This window comes from Falco peregrinus, chromosome 4, assembly GCF_023634155.1.
Source record: "Falco peregrinus isolate bFalPer1 chromosome 4, bFalPer1.pri, whole genome shotgun sequence".
NCBI classification, from domain to species: domain Eukaryota; kingdom Metazoa; phylum Chordata; class Aves; order Falconiformes; family Falconidae; genus Falco; species Falco peregrinus.
Window position 1 is genome coordinate 19,493,358 of NC_073724.1, and position 21,277 is coordinate 19,514,634.

At 41.3% G+C, this 21,277-nt stretch overlaps 1 protein-coding gene across 2 annotated transcripts in view; it reads right to left on the minus strand.

Annotated features, from left to right (window-relative positions):
* Positions 1-881: 881 nt before the first annotated feature.
* APP (amyloid beta precursor protein) overlaps positions 882-21,277 on the minus strand; it is a 229,123-nt gene continuing 208,727 nt past the window's right edge. For both annotated transcript variants that reach the window (XM_055801199.1, XM_055801198.1), the window contains 3 exons: positions 13,687-13,787; positions 10,474-10,620; positions 882-2,138 (listed from right to left, as the gene is read on the minus strand). In XM_055801199.1, coding sequence (XP_055657174.1) covers positions 2,037-2,138; positions 10,474-10,620; positions 13,687-13,787 — 350 coding nt within the window. In that variant the 3' untranslated portion in view covers positions 882-2,036. The remainder of the gene's footprint in view (positions 2,139-10,473; positions 10,621-13,686; positions 13,788-21,277) is intronic.

The window sequence follows — 21,277 nt, forward strand, 5'->3', positions numbered from 1 at the left end:
TGACTCACCCACTCACCTGAGCTGTGCAGTCCCACCGCAGCTGTGCTTCCTCTTGCTGTGGAGACAAAAGCTGCAGGCAATGCTGCAGAAGAGGCTGCCGTGGCTTGCAGGCAAACCAAGTTAACAAGAGGCTTTCCCTGGATAGATCTTGCTGCCTTTATTCTACTCCTAGGTCCCATTCCTCAGTCCCGCTTTATCTAATGCTTTTGCTGTACAGAAACTGTAATTAGCTTTCCTTTTCACACAACGTGCACCTCCAGTTTTGCTCCATAACCCAGCCTGGAACTGCATCAACTGATCTCCATGCTCAACCTGAGAGGTCCCTGCTGTGAGCTGGGTACAGAGGCCATCTTGAAGATCACCGCGTCCACTCAGCCACTGCGGACTCACCTCTCTCGGCAGGTGAGCCCTGTGGCGTGGGTTACTGTGCTTTCCCTGCGCGGCAGGTGTGCCCCTGCAGGACCTGCGGCTGAAGAAAGCTCTCAGCTGGGCTTCCAGCCAGCAATGGGCAGAAGGTGCCCGGCTGGGGTTTATGTAGCACGGCTCACCAATGGCTTTGCCCTCTTCCTGCAGCTTTTGGGAAAAAAATACCGGTGTTGCTGTTTTGCCCTTCCTGGGCATCTGCTGTCACACCACAGTACCAGGCTGGACGGTCTTGCAGCCTGGGAGGCTCCTTCTTGTGTTCACCTACGAGGCACGTTGCAAGGCACTGATCCTGCCAGGGAGCTGACAGCGGCAGAGCCGGGGGGGCAAGGGAAGAGCTTGCCAGCAAGTTGCTCCTGGGGATGGATGGCGAGGTGGGAGGTTAGTCATTCACGCTGCGCTTCTCTGTGCGAGTGAGGGCAGCTGGCTGGCACAGAAACACACCACTACAACAGGGGTCCTCCAGGAATGTATTTATTTACATTAAAACACTATTATACAAACTGAAAGAAAGGAAAAGAAAAAGAGATGACATCTTAGAAGGGCAGATGTGCCAAAGTCTGTGCCCCTCACTCCCCGTCCTGTCTCACTGCCGCCTTCCTTCTGCTCTGGTCTGACTGCAAGTGCCATTATCCTTGTTGGAAAATCCCTTCCCAACCCCTCTCTCAGTGTGAACATCCATGTTTTCTGTTCAAGTGGCTTTCAGAAATCTCTTTTCTGGCTTCAAAGAAAACTCTTGCCCAAACGTTTTTTTCTTAATTTATTTATGTAACACAGTGTAGAAAGCTATCAATTCATAAGCAATGGTTCTGTACAATCATCCTGCAGAGGATCCCCGTTAATTTTCAACCAGCAGGCACTTCCCCCCCCCCCAAGAAGTGCTCACAATTAACAGGGATTCTTTTTAATATTTTTTTTAAAGATCAAAAAGATACATGGAAAAGAAAATAAAGTTTACCTTTCAATGCCTAAAGTGTGCACATAAAACAGGCACAAAGAAACGAATGTGTATTCCCATGATTTCTACGTCACTAATACAGCAGGAGCAACAATCTGTACAATAAAATGCAGCTGCAGAGGAAAAGAATTTCAATAACTCATCTGGAATACTTTTTAAAAAATGTTGTTTTACTTTAAAATGCATAGTGATCAGAAAAAAATGCTCAGCAAAGAGAAGCAGCTAAACCCCACAGACACGGAAAGCATCCCCCATCAATTCTTAAAGCATATTTCAATTAGGACTTAATTTTTGTCACAAATCACAAGAATAATATACAACTGGCTAAGGAGCTACATGATAAATAATTAGGAAAGAGAATCTATCCATGCACTAGTTAAATACAGCTAACCTCTTTACAGTACACAAAAAACATTCATTAATAATGTAGTGTAAAGACTGAAATGTAAAGAGAAAGAGAGAGAAAATACATTACTGATTTTATTAATTCAAGTTCAGGCATCTACTTGTGTTACAGCACAGCTGTCAAAAGGCGAGAATGAGTAAATAATAAAACAGAGTGTTTTTCTTTCTTTCCACATTATTCTATAACTGAACACCGATGGGCAGTGAAGCAATCATTCTGCTGTCCAACTCATGAGGCTGCTGTGGTGTCCTAGTTCTGCATTTGTTCAAAGAACTTGTAGGTGGGATTTTCATAGCCATTTTGCTGCATCTTGGAAAGGTGGCGCTCCTCTGGTGTCACTGCAGCATCCACCTGTTGTGGGATGGAAAAACCAGAGTCAAATTCTTGGTTAACTCACCACATACCCCACTTTTGCCCACTTCACAGCCATCCAACATACTCTGTACCCTCCTCTTCCCATGAAACACAAGACAATTTCTTTGATAGGTTCTTCCCTGGACCACCCCCCTTTTCTTCTTTTAATGAAGCAGGGAAAGTAAGCCCAGTCAAAATCTCCTAAGAAAGTCTAAAGTAAAGGTGGCTGGGAAGTGATAGGGATACTTCTCCACTAAACAGAGTATTAAACCTGGCCCCCGGGAGGCTCTCACTTTGTCTGAAGAGACAACAGTCTCTGAAAACTGCTCTCCAAGTTACGCAGGACTGAGGGTGGCCACGTGAACAAGATCAATAGACGGCACTGCACCCAGCAATACATGAGAAGCCAGTGAACAGTTTTAAAGAGCAACCTGCAAGAGACGGGCCTTCCAGCTTGGACAGTCAGAATTCATTTTTGGGCAGAGTAATATGCAGGAGAAGATAAGGCAACAGGAGTAACTCTGCAACTCATTTTTTTTACTGCAGGACTTCAAAACCAGCTGACCAAACTTAGCAGTACCAGCTTTTGTTTATGTTGGCTGGCTCAGGAATCACGCAACTCAACAAACTAAAGAAGTGGATGTATTTTGCATCTCCCCACTAGTCTCCCATTATTAGGTTTCCCTCCCCTAGGACATAGTTAGGTACCTATACTTGGGATCAACTGGATCTCGGAAGAAAAGAAAAACCTCACTAAAAAGCTGAAGGAAGTGGCTTGAGGCTGCCTTCTGTCTATACTGTGCTCTCAGATCTGTTGCAGGTGCTGAGGTCTCAAAACCAAGAAAAATTAACTGGAAAAAATAAAATGAGGGTAGTAAGGAAATGTCAGAGTAGCCAGGCACAAGGTGAGCAAAAAATCCCATTGCACTCACAGAAACAGAACCTTTCTGGCTCCAAGGTAGAGTTTGGTTCAGTTTAGTGACAAATAGCTTGATGTGTCTGCACTGGTTTAATTATTTCTGCTTAACAAAAATTGACCTTTCTTCATTACTTGGAAGACAGGCATAAAGACAGCTCGGTCAAGACCTCTCCATTGAATACCTGTGACTCCACAAATTATTTTCTTCCTTCATCGAACATTACAGTAATATGAAACTCCATCAGATCAGAGTGGGCAAGAACAGTCTCTAAACATTAATTAGGTATTTTACCTCTACTGTATCAGCTCAATAGCTGTTGTGTGTTCAAAACCTACTGTACCCTGGCTGTCTTGCTAGCCATCTATGAAAACAAAGCTAAGAAAGCCTGCTCGTCAGGTATTTAATTTGCTATCTGATATCTCTAGTCTTTGACAGCTCTTAGAAGGTAAAAAGTAAATTTTACATTGTCAAAAATTTGAAATCAGGAAGGTGCCTAAAACTCTACAACAAAGTATTAGGTATGAACATTTTTCTGTGGATTCCTGTAACTACTGACCTTTAGGAAAAACATCAATTTACTTCTAGCATAGAAATTGCCTTTTGAATAATGGAAAGTGTATTGTCTCAAGAAGCCTTATATAGCAGGCTAACTTACTCTAACCTTTTAATAAAAAAGCAACGAGAAGTACGTATGTCTGAAACTAATTTTAAATCTACTCTACAACACTGGAAATAGCTTAGTGAGGACAGACTATGACCTCTGGTAAGTTGCTACCTGATACTCTGGAGAAAGATTAAAGGTATGTTTTTCCATGCTTGGGACAAATGCAGGCTGCTATTTTTGCAGCCATTCTTTTACTGCGGTAGGTTCTATCACAGTACCACCTCTCCCACAGTGCCACCAGAAAATGGTTCCTCTCAGAGCCATCTTCTGTCTTGATGTTCTTTTATTTGTTACTTAAGAGAAGAATTGGTTCTGTGTGTGGCACATGTATTGGACTGCTCAGATGAACTGCTAACCCCAAATCTGATCCATTTTCAGATCTGTGCCCCTTCTAAACCTCCTTCTTCACCTTCCAACTCTCCAACTGCATTTTCAATCAGCACTTCCATCAAATCTCTTATTCTTACACAATAATTAAACATTTTTGTGAAGTACCCAACTTTTAAGGGTCACATATTGCTTTTGCTTGCAAGTAAGTTATTGTGAAACTCTCTGTATCTGGGAGTCCTGAGCCTTCCAGCAAGCCCTTGACTCCTGCCGGCAGGGAGCTGGAAGCCAGGCAGAAAGGACCACTGGGTTGAGCTGACACGGTGCTGCCCTGTGTTTCTGATTTCGCAATATAACTTGGCCTTTTTTTTCTGTTAAAATACAACCACTCAAAGGCTTTCTCTACTTTTTTTCAAGTTGCATTTGCATGGAATAATTCTCTTACGCAACAAACCCAACCTTCTGCAATTTCTTCACGTTACAAGCTCTTAGGCAGTGACATCATGTTTAGAGAGAGGTCGCTCTTGCTCTAAGCTGCTCTTTCCAGTTTTAGAAGGGGGGGGGGGGGCGAAGAGAGGAAGGAATTAGTGGTTTTCTTTCCCTGCCCCCCCTCCCTCTCCAAAAGTGACAAAAGAAACTTTTTTTCCAGAGGATGCAAGCTTTCCCTGGCCAGCCCATGCAAGCAGTGAGTGCTCAGCTCGGCTGTCAACAGTCATTTTGATCCATCAAGGACAAAAGAACCCCTGGGAATTTCACAGCCCGTCTCCTCTTCAACCTCTGCACCCAAATCCCCAGGACATTTCTGCCCAATGACTGCTCAGCAGCCAGCATACAACTGTGTGCTTGCATTTTAAGAGCGTTGTGGGTGCCTGCTGCTCAGGTCTCACCTATGCCCAGCAGAGAGGGCAGCGGTGGGGCTGGGCAGGAGGCAGTGATTGAGCTGCCACAACCCACAGCAACTAACAACTCTGCAACCATCTCCAGGGGCTGGGTCGCTTCCTGCTGCTTTCCCTGTCCTTTCCCCAAGGGTTGCCAACTTCTCCCTCCACAAGGATACACCATCTACATCCATATGCAGTGAATCAACTTCTGGCAATTCCTTGATGTTATTGCTGATAGGTAGAGCTGTTCGATCTATGTCATCAGTATAACCACAATAGGGCCTAACAAATCTATTCCACAGAGGTTTTGTACAAACATGTGAAAGGCCTAATCCCTGCTGTCCTGAGGACCATGCCAATTTAACAGCATTAACTACTTCCATCGTGACGATATTGCTGCATGCCATCTGCTGCTAAAGTTGTCACTAACAGGGCTGTGAAAGGAAGAGAGGAACAAAGCAGGGAAAACTGCAAATGTCCCCATAGCCTTTTCAACACTTAGAGAAAATAACAATAGAAACCAAGTGCAGAGGAAAAGCCACCCTTCCTTGCATTCTTGAAGGGGCTGCTGTAGCATCAAGTCATCCCTGGCTCCTGCTACCAGAGCATCTAAGCGCTTCTCCAAATCAAGAAGTGAGAGCCTCACAGTTCACAACTAAACCCACCGACACGTTCTCTTCTAGCATGAAATTGAAGTGCAGTATGAAGCTCTGGGATTAAATGATCAGGGATCTCTGTGTATCAATACATGCTTGAGAGCACCTTCTTTTCTAGAAGGCTCCCCCCCCCCCCCCCGCACTAGGCTGGGATGCAAAGGAGGGGCAGGCCAGAACCTGCGCTGTACTTCTTCATATTTAAGCTCTAAATAACACTGTGGTGAACCCTGTCACCTGTTTTAGCTTAAGCCTCCCACTCAGCACTTCTTATTCAGGACTAGAAGATGTGGTAAGCACACAGCATAAGTTGCTCGTGGGAAAGAAACAGGGTAATAGAACAACATAAATAGAGAAGAATCAAAGAAAATGCAAGGCAGAAGAGACTAAAGAACTGATGAGAAACTAGAGAAACTTAGAAGAAAATAAGGGTGGAGAAAGAGATTAGGAAAAAAATACGAGGAGAGACAGTAAAATCAGACTGATTTTTTAACACCCTTGCACAATATTCCATATTAAAAAGTCTCACTTTGATAAAACTCTTTTATAGTGAAAGTCCAATAACCTCTGAAATATGGCATTTATAGATGAAAAGGATTTATCGAGGCTCCTACTTGCAGTCTTAGTCAATTTTTTAAATACATTTCCCCTTTAGCCTTTAAAATGACTAGTGCTAGTACTTCTCCTTCCTGTAGCTGTCTGCTGCAGGATAATCCATCTCACTGCCAACCTACGTGCACTATCACTCATCCTGAATGTCTTCTCTTCTACTCACTTTTACCCATTTCGACTGCCAAACTCTTCCTCACATTCCTTATAACCTCTGCCCTAGGTATTGCTCTGCCAAACAACATGCCTTGAACCCGATTATCTCCTTGTCAGTAAATCCCTAAAGCCATTTACCATTTTAAGAAGCTTTTTGCACCCATTATGGAGGTGGCCTAAGTTGAACACAGCATGTAAGAAGTGTGGGTACTCTGGCGCTGCTGAGAATCAGCCTCGACACTCTGTTTGATGTGATGTCTCTTGAGAAAACAGCTTGGTCAGGTAGATAACCTCTTTTGAGAGTGGTTGTCCATCTATCCCCTTCTACTCCATCCTACGGATCTTTCATGCAGAAAACCCTGATGTGGAGTCAGGAAGATGGTAACGCTGCAGAAAAATTCATGTACTGCCTCTACACACATGGGGCAGATCAAAACCCAGACAGGAGGTGCTGGCAGCCCTCAGAGATGCACTGAACACAACATTGTTGTTTAAATGATGGTAAATGGATGCTGCCTAATATACAACTGCAGATCAGACTTTGAGAGTTGGACTGCAGTATGCAATCTGCTGCTGCTGTGAGCCCTCCTGCTGTCACCTCTCCCCCTCCGCAGTCTTGCTGGAGGTGCTTGTCTCTGTAGCAGAACACCCTGGAACAGGCTGACCGACAACTGGTGGAGTCACCGTGCCTGGAGGTATTTAAAAGATGTAAATGTGGTCCTTAGGGACATTGTTTAGTGGTGGACTTGTAATATTAGAGGTCCTTTCCAACCTAAATGATTCTATAATTCTATGATTCAAAAAGAAGATCCTCAAAGAGAACAAGCTGAGACAGTCAGCTGTTGTCCAGAGTACAGGAGAGGTGAGAACTTCTCTTTTGCCACCTACTTCTATGGAGGAAGTAACCTCCTGCAGACAGCTGGGGTGGGTGCACCAGCAAAAAGTACCTCCAAAATGTTTGTTGCAGCTCCTGTATGCACATACAATAAGTAACTTTCAGCCATTCAGTCATTTATTTACTTAACTGTTGGAAGTCCTTTTTCTGAGGAGGCTGAACCACTTTGAAATGTTTTTATTCTCAGACTTCAGAGAAAATTATTCTGACACTTCTATATTTCTCCTCAGAGCTTCAAAAAAGGCTAACAGGATTTTTAATAACATCTTTTGTTAAAGAAATCATAGTGAAATGAGAAAAAGTACTTTTTGAAGATAAGAATACAGGTGGAACAGGACCTGTTTTGTAATCTTGCATCCATTACCAGAGAGTTGAATTCTCATGGCAACTTCTGACACGCAACATACGGGTTGCATGCTTTGTTGAAATATACTCTGCCAACGCAGAGTTGATGTACAGTTATTTTTACATCAAGTGGTTTTGCTCTTTCGTGCTTTTTGTGCACAGCATGCTAAAGGTGCACTGTTGCTAAATAAAGTAATCTTCTTCGGAATGGAACAACCTAGTTTTGAAGACATTTTACTGTTAAAACATCAATTGTATATGGATCTTTGGGTGTTCCCCTCTGCCACCCCCCAAAGTGCGTGGTACAAAATTTTCACCAACCTAAGACAGAAATAGATGTCATGCCTTTCTTGCAGGCAAGAAGCTCAGTGAGGCTATGCAGTCTGCCAGGACCACTGAGCAAGTCTGGCAGAATAAGGAATCTTGCCTGCCAATGCCAGACACAATGCAGCAAATCTACAAGGCAACACCATCTACACTGCTGTACTATAAATCGACTAATATTCTTGGTACATCCACATGCTATAGCTTTATGGCATTATCTGTAAAATCTTTTATTCCCTAAGTGATGCTGTCATTTTGACATGAATTACTCGTTCAGCTTGTGCATGCTATTTCTAGTCCAACATTTCCAAGTTCACTCTCAACTGAGGAAAGCTCACAGGAATCCGGGAATAATTTTGCCATGTCATTCTATCAGGCAAAGTCCACCTGAAACTTTAAAGTCGTACTGCAACAGTGGTACGTCCACATCCAATGTCTGACTTGGGGCTTTGGCCTAGCAAGCCTCCTGCCCTACTCTGTTGTCGCTAAACCCAGCCAAAGGAGCACCTCAGGTTGCACAACTGTTGGCAGCAGCTATCAGCTTGGTGGTTTAAAACTAAAACCTGATTCAATTTTCTACAAAATGGGCTGGAAACTTCCATATGGAACGTTAAAGCTGAGATTCTCGCTTACTCTTTTCTGCCTCTCCATTCAAAATTCTGCACAGCTTGCTGTCTTGCTCAAGGCTCACCCCAAACAGTTGGTGTTCTTCTGATCATGTCTCTTTGGAAAGTTTCAGACCACATGGGCAACCACAGCATGGACGCAGGGATGGACAAGCACAGGCTTAAGACAAACACTTACTCAAATATTTTTAAGACTCTTCACTGCCCCAGACAGTGGAATACATGCATCAGAAAGTATGTACATCTCCAGCAAGACCAAAGCAAGGTCCATTTGACTCAAGGTGAAACCAACATAAACCATGGACTTGAACAACACTTAGTTTCAATCAGTAATGTGAAATACCAGTTTTGGAAGGCAAAAACATGTAAGTGTTTCAAGTCCTTGCTAATACAAGTACTATTGGGGCAATTTCAAGCACAAATACAGGCAGGGCAGAGAATGGACTGAGAGCAGCCCTGAGGAGAAAGAATTGGGGTGTTGGTTGACAAGAAGCTCAACATGACCTGGCAATGTGTGCTTGAGCCCAGAAAGCCAACCATGTCCTGGGTTGCATCAAAAGAAGAGTGGCCAGCAGGTTGAGGGAGGTGATTCTGCCCCCTACTACTCTGCTTTCATGAGACCCCACCTGCAGTACTGTGTTCAGCTCTGGGGCCCCCAACAGAAGAAGGGCATGGACCTGATAGCGTAAGTCCAGAGGAGGGCCACAAAGATGATCAGAGGGCTGGGGCACCTCTCCTGTGAAGACAGGCTGAAAGAGTTGGGGTTGTTCAGCCTAGAGAAGAGAAGGCTCTGGGGAGACCTTACAGCAGCCTTCTGGTACCTAAAGGGGGCCTACAAGAAAGCTGGAGAGGGGCTTTTTACAGGGGCATGCAGCGTTAGGACAAGGGCTATTGGTTGTAACCTGCAAGAGGGTAGATTTAGATTAGCTATTGGGTAGAAAGTCTTTACAGTGCAGGTGGTGAGACACTGGAACAGGTTGCCCAGAGAAGCTGTGGGTGCCCCGTCCCTGGAAGTGTTCAAGGCCAGGCTGGATGGGGCTTTGAGCAACATGGTCTGGTGGCAGGTGTCTCTGCACATGGCAAGGGGGGGTTAGAACTAGATGATCTTTAAGTCTCTTCCAACCCAAACCATTCCATGATTCTATCCCCAAACCAGACACTCACACAACAAACTAGGTATCAATACACGTGGGGGGAGAAGAGAGTTACACGAACACCCTTCCAGTTCTCATAATTTAAGTTTTTCTGCTTACAGAGATCTTGTCTTAAATCCAAGCAACAGATGAGGTATTTTAAGTTACTGTAAACTGACTACAAATTAACTTGGTAGATTGGGAAGGGGCAATGGTTTTCATCTTGAAAATCCAATATAAGAGTGTCATGTATTATTTGTTTCTCAAATCTATGAGTTTCAGATTAGCCATAAATCAAAAGCTGTTGGTGGCAAAAGAAAATCTTGTTTAGAGAACAAAAAGTAATAAAGTATCTGTATAGGGAAAATCCTTGTGTACAGCACAATCCACAGAAGACCGGCCTCAAATGTCTATTTGCAAGCTAAATAAAGAAATCTGTGTGCATAAATTCCCAGCAACAGTAAAACCAGATCTTTCCTCTTGTGCAGCATATAAATCCCTCTGCTCATTGGCTGCTGTTAAATTTCCTATAAAATGAACTTTCACATTATGAGGTGATTGGTTTGAAATAGTTCCAGAGAGATTTTTGTGGTTTTACACCCAACTTAACAAGGTTTACATTCTGTGTGCATTTACAAAATAAGGCAATTTGATTCCACTCTACTGGATGCAACCACTCCAACTCTGAACATTAGGCCAGCCAAAAATATGGTTTCTTTGTTTGTAAATATATTTACAGAGCAGTGTGTTGACTGTGTTGTACATGTGACAGCAGTGGTGCTTGGTAGTCTTTTCTTACCTCCACAACCCCATGATGAATAGATGTGTACTGCTTCTTCTTCAGCATCACCAAAGTAATGACAATGACTGTTGCTATGACAACACCTCCCACCATTAGCCCAATGATGGCACCTTTATTTGAACCCACATCTTCAGCAAAGAACACCTGCAAAAGAAAAATAAAGGAAGGTGGCTAATAAAAAGCTCACTGAATATTTGGCTAACCTGTCCAGCTGCCACAGCAATACAAAGCCTACTGAAGTATCAGTAATCGAACAGTCATCCTAATTATTCAAAACTGGATTGCTGCACCCCAGCTCTCATAGCTGGAGAAGAGAAATTCAGGAAATCTGTATTGCCTGTGGTGTAGCAGTCCTGTGGCTAAGGGAAAGACTCACCTCCATGTTTCTGCTTCACACAGGTCTTAAGACAGGAGCTGCTTTTTTTTTTTTCCTTGGGTAATCGAGTCAAACTAATTGCAAAATGACTGATAAGCTTGTGGAGGACTAACGAGGGGGCATACACATATATTTATTTTTAGAATGCTAATGATGAAAGTGTTCATAAATCTACATCTACGTAGCTTGTTTGGACTGTGATACATTTCTTCTATGAAAGAGTGGTGAAGACCCGTAGCACGACAATGAAACTTGCACACAACCAGCTGGGATAAAATTCTCACACCAAAGAGACTAAGAGTCTAGCAAAATCAAGTGTGCCAATTTAAGTGACCATCAAGGGATGCTTCAGATACTTTTGCAGAGTAAAGGGAGAATGAGCTATAACAGGATCATGACAATACTCGTGTGAGATCTAGATAAAAGTTCTGTAAAAAACAGAAGATCCGCTTGAATTATATGTATTGATAAGGCAAAAGAGCGGACAGTAAGATGCTTTTACTATGCATTTAATAAGATTGGCTTTTCGCAACAGGAGCGGGTGAGTGATTGTTTTAACTGTCCTGTTTTGTATTCAAGGAATATCCTGGATTATTTTACATCTATGCATATTTTACAAACCTATTGTCTGCTTGCCAATAGCAGGCTTTTATTATTACTATTTTTAATCAAAACGGGCAAAAAGGATTAGAGAATGAATTACATTCACAGAATTTTAAGACTATCTCACTCTGAAAGACTAAATACTTTGACAAGTATTTAACAAAAATGGAGAGGGAAGCAGGAAACCAGCTGAGAATTATAATGAGCTGTATAACATTTGCACTCTTTAAGAAACACGATCTTCCTCAGAGAGGTATTAAAGCATGCAGTATAAATATTTATATTGTTCCTAGTCATAAGCAAGAAATGTGTTTGAACAAGGTTAAGAATTCACTAGAAAGTACACACAATGGACAGTGTTGGCAGAAGCTGATGTGAAGTAATAATTTCTTCTGTCAATTTTACCTGCCCAGGACTGAAATTCTGTTACCATACTATTTTGGAGCACTGTGAAATGCCCCAGCTAATATACATGTGCAACAGAGGAAGGCCTTAAGCACTCCAAGCCGTGAAAGTCAACCTACTGTACAGTTAAAATGTGAACATCCACATAAAGGAGAAAATAACTGCAATTTCAGCCCAATTCAGAAGTTTGTGTGTAAAATGCAATGTGCTGCTCAATTCAAAGTGATATCCTAAGAAGACTGTTTCAGTAAATCCTACCAGGGCACAGGAGAAGGAGAACAGATGAAAGTATTTTCTGCTTATTGCTTTTGAATTAAAGCTAATGGAGAAGGGCATTGGCTAGGATATGGCACTTGGTAAACAACCAATGCCCTGTACGTCATCAGTCCAGTACTTTCCCAGACTGGACCCCTTGCTCAGTCTCAATTGGAAAGATAACCTAGAGGACAGCTTACTAAGTTTTAAGTAATGCTTGTACCTATCAGTGAGAAGTATGGCATAAAATACTTTAATAAGATGGAAAGGTCCCACTCTAAGCATGACACAGATTACCCAAGTGCAGGGATTGCAATGCATTCCCTATCAGCCACCATGGTAAGGATAGTTTCCAGCACCAAACTGCTTGGGATGGTATCAAACTGCTTAAAGGTTGTTGCTGGTAAGCACATGAGACAGATCAGTTAAAATACATTCCTGCAAGTTCATTCCCTTCAGTAAACTGCATGGGTTTACTCCATCAGGATGTTTAACCCATCTGAGCCAAGCATGTCGGAATTTCCCAAATTAGTGCTAATGCATTTTGGATTAGCTAGTCAAACTGGGAATTCTTAGTTCTCAGCATCAAAGAGATGGCAGAATATCTTTTCACACAGTGATTGCCTAGTCAAATGCAAATTTGAGTCCCATGTTAATTTTCAGCGCTACTTAGCTTTAAGAATATATTAAGAAAAAAGTTTTCAAGTTTATTATCAGGATACTGTAAGTCATGGAACGGAAATCTCATCGTGTAATATACCTTTAAAAAAGAGGAAGCAGAAAAGGTCTGTAGTCAACACTGCTGTACGGATTCTTCATTACTTATTAAGGGACTGAAAAGAGCTTTTAGAAGATGCTTGTTCTTACTTATATTGCTTTTGGTTGTTATTTTTGTGTTCATAAGCAGCATAGTTCAAATGAGAAACAATATTTTGCTCCTACCTGCCTTTCATCTATTCATAATTTAATATACCTTAAGGAACAAAACTCACAGATGCAGCCAAGCACGAATTAAAATTAAGTCTAGTGAAGAATCTCCTCTTATCCCAAGCAGGCAATCTTGTGAAAGGTTATGCTCCATGGAGTTTAGCCTCCTTCATGCACCACCACCATCTGTTTTGACAGAAAATGAATCTATTCCTGAAATGGTGTCACTCTCTCTCTCTTGCTGCACCACGCTGTGTGTCTCCATCAAACTTTTTTTCTTTTCTTTTTTAGCATATTACTTCCTCTGTATCCCTTGTCTTTGGTTACGAGACCATGACAGATGGACCGTGGGACAAGCCCATATGACCATGTCTACTCACATGGCGGTGCAAGGGCAGGAACTGTCAGAATTTCCTCTCGTGTGAGATTTAATGGCTTTCCATCCTCTCTGCTGAAGCTGTTCCAGGTTTACTCTCATTTAAGAGAGAACCAGAAAAATCATCACCTGTTCACATGAAAACTTTTTGTTGGCACTTTCAGCACCCACATTTCTTGGGGGAAACATGGCTGTAATTGACCCACTAGTTCAAGACTGAATCGGCAACTCGGAACTCACGTATGGAAAGCACTGTGTGTTCACTCACCAGCTTTTGATGATGAACTTCGTATCCTGAGTCATGCCGGAACTCTGCATCCATTTTCACTTCAGATATCTCTTCTGTTTTAACATTGGTCAACCCAGAACCTGCATTGCACCGCAACGACAATTCGTTAAAGTCATCAACTCAATTACACTCTGCTTACCTCCACCATTACAAGAGCAGAAGGCAATGGTGTCATTCAAGCAGAGGAGGTGTGATGCAACGTGAAAGGGAATGGGGAGGAAAGTGAGGTACATCTGATGTTTAAGTCTCACTGAGGTGACACAGACTGAGCTGGTAAAATTTCTCCTCTGTTAAACATTCCTTAATCCACCGCAACTATGTTGGTACAAGCATCAAAGGCTTCCAGCATGAAATACTGCGAAAACTAAGCTGCAAGGGACTAACTATCTGCTCTGACAGCCTCTTTAGCAATGTCAAGAACATTTGGTGTTTAGGCCGAAACCTCCCTCCCTCCTAAGCTCAGGCTGCTGTGAGGAAAAAACACATACCCATGGTGTGAGGTGGGGAACCCCAGATACTGTATCTTCTTCTTGTGACTCTGTACCTTTTGCGCAAACATGCACAAATAAGGGTTATTAAAATGTTCCTGAAGTTTACACAGTTATTTGTTTTCATATTTCAGACTGCTCACAATTATGATTATGCAAGTCTTGACTTCTGTCAGAGATGACAACTGCCCCCTTTGATTAGAAACATACAGTAAAGCAAGTAAATAAAGCTTGTAGTGATTTTAATTGTAGATAGTTTGCAGTCCTGTTCTCTCCTTATGAATGCAAAGGGGAGATGCTGCACTTGCCTAACTGGAAAGAAGGTCAGTATTTTCTCCTGGAAAATAGCTTTAGGAGAAAGAGCCAGACTTAAAACAGCTGAGCAGTGCATCCTGTATTGTGTATCTATGAATGTTCTGTCCCGAAAAGCTGGCTCTGGCTTACAGAGACCATACAGGTATTCACATAGCTGGTCATTCTCCTTCTCGGTACCAAGTGACTGACATATTTCTTAGAGGTACAAACACCGCAGAAGCAGGGTTTTATGAGATGTTACCTCCTCACCCTATCTAATGAAATAAGAACAAACTAGTTCATGTTCCTTGTCTGTACTTATTTTAGCATTTTAACACCCTGACTCCTCTCTCCAAGCCTTCATTCTCAGTATTTTGGGCTGACCTTAAGCTCTGACAGAGGAAGAACCTCTTTTAAAATTCTTAACACTGCTGACTGCTCTCGTGCTCCACCATCTCTTTGGACTCTCAATAAATTCCTGAAGACTTCCACGTGCCAATGAGCTCCACAGTCTAAAGTAGCACTCAGTGTAAGAATTATTGTGCTTTTATTGCCTTTGAACGTGCAATTTCTTTTTTCATTAAATGTCAATTTATTTTTGTATTATGAATCAGCAAGAACAGATGTTCCCAAGAACTTCTCTGGACTGTACAATCCCGTTCTAAGGTCTTGAACTTTCTCTTCATAGGAAACCATGCAAAGGAGAGAACAAGAATCATCTTTATGCAGTGAAGTATTTATGGTTATTTTCTTGAACAGTCTGACGCTTTAAGCCCCATAAATTCTACTTTAGTGTCTTCTTTTAAAGAAATGAAGCACGTAAAATCTCAAATTTCTTTACAAAGAATCTGATTTTTGATGCTGCGTTACGCTACTGACACAAGTATATTATAACATTTATATAAAAGAGACCATTTCTAAATGCAAGAACTGTAAAGTACTTAAACGAACTGCAGTTTGAAAACATACCATGATGTGCTGTCAATGAAATGCAGGAGGAAATGGAGGTAAGGGAAATAAAACCCACATGGTACCTGAAAAGAAGTTTAACCTATCCTTGAAGCAGTTATAGTTAGTTTTCCAAATTAAAATAAGAATGAAACGTACTCTCCTTTGTGTATAATCTCAAAATAGCCCTTACACCTGTATCAACGGGAAGCAAAGAAAACGAGAATGTGTATCTGGCTGCACAGAGGCTTGTCTCTTCAACCCCCTGACTTTTTTGTTTTTAGGATTAAAAGGGAGGGTGAAAAACCCAACACAGACAGAAATAGTAGCGCTTCATATAGATTAAATAGTTGGGGGGGAAAGTGCTTTCCCAGGACTTGGTTCACTGCCCACAGCTGAAGTGGCTGAAGAGGTGGTGGCTCCCAGCTGCTCGCCACTGTCCGCGGCCACACTTGCTGCCCCACATGGAAACTCCCACAAGGCAAGGGCCTGAGGAACTGCACAACTCTGGCACTACAGCTGGCAAATTCACTTAAGCTGTAAATATTGATTAGAACATATGCATACATATACGAGATAAATCAGTGATGAATAAACTTATCTTTTGTTGAGGGAAGTCCTGCCTCCCAAACCTCTTAGAGGTCACTGGAAGAGTTAGGAAGCACATGGGAAACAGTGATTTGCCTTGGAATGAATCTGGATTTCCAAAAAGCCAAAAGCTTTTTTTTGAGAAGGTCCCTGATCAAAGCTCTGGCAGAAGCTACGATGGCAAAGACTACAAGCAAAAATCCTACACGACTTTCCATAACTGATTAAAAGATAGAAAATGAAGTGTAACTACACAGCCATTTTTCACAATGGAGGAAGGTTACCAGCAGGGTCCCACAAGGATCTGTGCTGTGCTGTTTGTAAAGTGATCTGGATAAAGCAGTGAATAGTGATGTGATAAAGTTTACTGACAAAAAATAAAAGCAAAAAAAAGAGCATAGCCAAAGCAAAAACAGCTGCAAAGAACTGCAGAAGGATATTACAAATTCTGAGTGCATAAAAAAAGGGAAATGATATCCAATGTTGATATAATGTAAAGTGGTGCTTGCAGGGATACGTAGCCCTAACTATACATACACAACAAGAGGCTGTAAGTTAGCTCTGTTCCACCCAGGACAGAGACCTTGCAGCCACTGTGGGTAACTCTCTGTGGGCAGCTGGCTCAGTAGCAGTCAAAAAGGCACAGAGAAAGCTAGGAGTAATTATGAGGGAACAGACAAAACAGAAAACATTGTTACACCACTGTATAAATGATGCATCCTCATTTTAAATCTGGCTACTCATTCTGGTCACCCCAGCTCAAAAAAAGGCAGAACTAGAAAAGGTACAATGCAGGGAGACACAGATGATTAATGGTATGGAATGGTTTCTGTACAAGAAGGACTAGACAAACCAGGAATCTTCAGAATGAAGAGAAAACCGAGGGGAAACACTACAGAGGCCTATACAAGTGTGAGTGACCAGGAGAAAGTCTGCAGGAAACGGTCATTCATTACTTCTCATAAGAAAGTGCAGGACACAATCATGGCTATGACATAGCAGATTAAAAACTAACAAAAGAGTGTGTATATATATAACTTGGCACAATGCAAATTGGACTGCGGAACTCATTGGCACAAATAATGAGGATGTGCAAAATACAAATGAACAAATGCAAAGCAATGTTCATCCAGGGTTACTAAACACAATGGTAAAAATAAAATTTCTAGTACTGATATCTATCAAATGCTGGCTGCCAAAAGCTCAGTGGATGTGCCAGGAGTATAAAGCAGAGACGAAGTCTCTTGAGTATCCCTCATGCATCAGTGCTAGAGGTGGGATAATGGACTTGGGTACTTCTGCTCATGGGCTTTGACCACTTTTACTGAAAGCAGGCTACGATAGCTTAGACCGTGGGTCTTTGTTAGCTTCAGTTAAACAGAGCCAAATGCCAAAGGCAGGAGTTACAGCAGCATTTCAGGGGCAGAACAGGTCAGGAGCCTTCACATCAATGAGCGATCGAGGGTGGTAAGTTCATCAGCTGTCTTCTCAGCTGCTGGAGAAATGCAGGCTTGGGCTTCCCTAAAGCTACATTTCTTTGAAGGTTCCCTTCCCTCTTCCCACTCCCGTCAAACAGTAGCATGGGAGCTGTACTTCCAGCATGCAGCAGGTTAAACAATCTTTTGCCTTGATATCAGGCAGAAACCTTTTGCTTTGGGTCAGGTGACCAAGGTCTCGTGGTCTGCTTGGCCTTACTCACGAATCCACAAAAATGCCATGGGTTCTGAACATAAAGTAGGACCTGATATTAGGAAGTTAATGATGTTAGACTTACTAAAACTTGGTTTTGGCAGCCAGCATAGGAAAAAGGTCAGAAATAGAAAAATCTTCTGTTGCACTAACAAACTCTATAGCAATTTTTTCCTTCCTCCTATCTCCCTTAGAAGTGAGAAAAAAAACTTTTTAAAAGTACAACTAGGGTAAACTGGTGGTCTTCTGCAAATACTTGATTATACAGTAAAAGCAGCATGACTCCACACTGTAATCAAATAAATACCTGGTATGAGACAAAAATACGTATGGGGTTATTATATATGCCTTTCCGCTATGTTACATTATAGAATTCAGACTTTCTATTTAACAGACTTCTCTTTATTTCCAGTTCATTCACTTTCCTGTCCCGGTGACTGTCTATTTAGACCTAGATGACAAAATCAAAGATTTATTTTTCAAAGGTACTAACTGAAGGAGGAAAAACTTCAGGATTTTTCAAAAACTTCTATTAGAGGTATGTGAATCAGCAGACAGCTAACAGCTGTCTAATACCATTCTACTCTTGCATTCAAGACAAGCATACAAAGAAAAGTTAACTATATGACAAGAACTTAAATTCTGACACAGAATGATGTTTTTTCACTACAAAGTCTAAAATACACAATCCAAACACAAAAGCCAATGTAAAAGAAGAAACGTGAGAGAACTGCCTCACTGCACATTCACAAATGATTATAATTATTAGTGGTTTTTCTTCTGAATTACATACCGTCTTTAGGGAGTTACATTTTTAATTACTTTGATTTAAAAATGCTACAGTTCAGCTGGTAAATACATTAACTTGCAACTTCTTGGAAAAACTGACAAAACTATTTAGCTATCAAAAACACATGCTTAAAAGCATCTAGCAAATTCCAATAAAACGAGCTATGATGGGCTTCTAATTGTATTGCTGTTAATTAGCAAAGTTAACTGCTTTTATACATACAAGTGTACACATGCATGTACACACACACGCATATCCTAACATCAAAAAGAGCAGCGTATGCAAACCTTGTAGTTCCTTGCCCTTACAGGGGAGGCAAAATAAAATTGTATGGAGTTTAAAACTACTCATGAAATAAAAACAAAGTAGCTGCTTTGGGGAACACTTTATTCTCAAACAGATGAACTTTTGCATTTGTGTAAATATATACATTAAGCCTTTAAGAAGGGTAAGAAAAAGAATATAATGAATTCCACCAAGGTCGCATTTAGGTGTCGTTATCTACTATACTGCTCTTAATTGCTTCATCTACCTGTTAAATAACAGCCTAGCAAGATTTTGTTTTCCGAGGATCCGAAACAGTATCAGATGTGCCTGTGGTCTTCTGGTTACTTTTAGAGCTAAAAGTTTAACCTCCACTTGAAGCACAGTAGAAACTACCAGACCTGGGTGGTCTCTACACAGAGAAAACCAGAAGTAGCATGTTTAAACAACAGATATAATGACTGCATTCAGGAAAACGTTTAACTCTATGTCCATGAACTGTATTTGAGTAACGACAAGAACAAGAAAAGATTTATTGAATCAAGGCCTGTTACAAGGGTAGTAAACAGTTTTATCTGAGTAAAGCTTAATCTAAAATAAAAGGGGTGGATGGAAGGGAATGAAGTGTTTGAAAAACTACCCAGGTAGACAGCCATGTGTTCTTACTAGAAGTTCAACTATTACTTCCATATGACTATCTGACTTTGTGCAGGTCATTTCATTCGGAAACGAAAGAAGAATGAAGATTGTTTTGTAAGGACGACTCAAATATCTTTGAGGAGTAAGTACATTTAAGACTGCATGGAACTAAAACTTTCTGGTCTCTCCATGAAACAGTGGTTTGCTTTTACTCCATGGATTACTACAGGGCTCTTAAATTGGAGAAAGCAAAAAACCAGTGCAAAACAGAATGTTATCTTTTTAAAGAAGAACCTAATTGGAACTTAGTATGAAATAATTCTGAGAATACCAGAGATTATTTTATATGTGTGTAAAAATGAATAAACAAAACAAGTAAAATCTGGTAATCTTTCTGGCATGCCAAAGCAAATGCTGTGCACATGCATATATAATTGCATTCACAGGTAATAACTATCTGATCTATGAAACAAAGCAACCTTATGGAAAAAAAAAAAATCCATTCATCATTTCTATTTGGGGGCTGCAGACAGTTGGTTTAAGACAACTGTGTTGATCTAACATCACTAAAACAGGAGAAAAACCCTGGCAATTTCTGGCAAGGAAATCATAAATAATTCACTAAGCTGCTCTATGCCCTCACCTCATAGAGATTGCAGCCTATGTGCTAATGATTCTGCAGAACAGCCATTAGGCTTACAGAGCCTCTGCAACCATGTATAAAAAAAATCCCTCAACTTCCATATCATGTAATGAGGATGGACACGTTATGATTTATCAACGGAAGCACCAGAGACACAAATGCAGCTTTATGTGCAATGTCTCCTCAAAATTACTGACTGCAAAAACAATCAACTGATGAAGAGTTGGGAGAATGCAAAAAAAAAAAACCAACCCCAAACTATACTACATGGAGGAAGCTAACAGTATCATAAAATTCTTGCATTATGAATGATAGGCATCCTGTGAGTGATATAAGTACAGCTGTTAGCGGTATAATTACAGTTGCAACTGTGCAAAAGATGAGAATATGATCTACCCTGAACAGAGCACTGGTTATTTTCTTTATCACTTTGAATTTCAAGAAAATCTGCTGATACTCAGCAACATCCATTCTGGTGCAGGTTTTCTACTCTTCACTAAATTTCCACAGATCAGACCTGCTGAATTAACATGGGTAAAAAAGGAGCTTGCTTATGAGTATTCTAAAGATGTTTTTATACAGGCAGTCCTGGGTTAATGGTTGGACTTGATGAACTTGATCTTAAAGGTCTTTTCCAACCTAAATGATTCTATGATTTATGTGTGTATATGTACACGCACACATACACACAAAGTTACCAATAAACACATACTCCAAATTCAGCTGCAAGAAATCAAATGTTTATCAAGAAAAAGTGACCTCGGGGGCACAGGTGAGAAGGAAACACTACAGAAAAAGCAGTTACAGCGAGGCTATCGAGGAAAGAGGTATCCTCTCTACTTGAAACTTTTACTAAGGAAGTTCTCAGGCTGGACTGAAGCATTCTAACATCTCTCTGTATGAAGATACTTATAAAGAGTAAGAAACATGTCATAAATGTCTTATCATTTTGTGTTGTATTAAAAAATAGCTCACTGATGACTACTTGATGCATCTATTTTCTTTCACTTTGACCTTTTATTATCTGTTTACTCCCCTTTCAGGAAAGAGCCAAGAAAGGGATTTAGGCATAATTCTTATTTTTGTTTTCCCACTTGTGACGTAAAAGGGGGAAGGACAGTGTGTTGAAGCACTAGGCTCCTTTGCAAATACCGCAGATGATGTCTCCATGCTAGGAGATGGCAGCCCCTCTGAAATTACTCTCCTCCTGGGACTGAGGTAGATCAG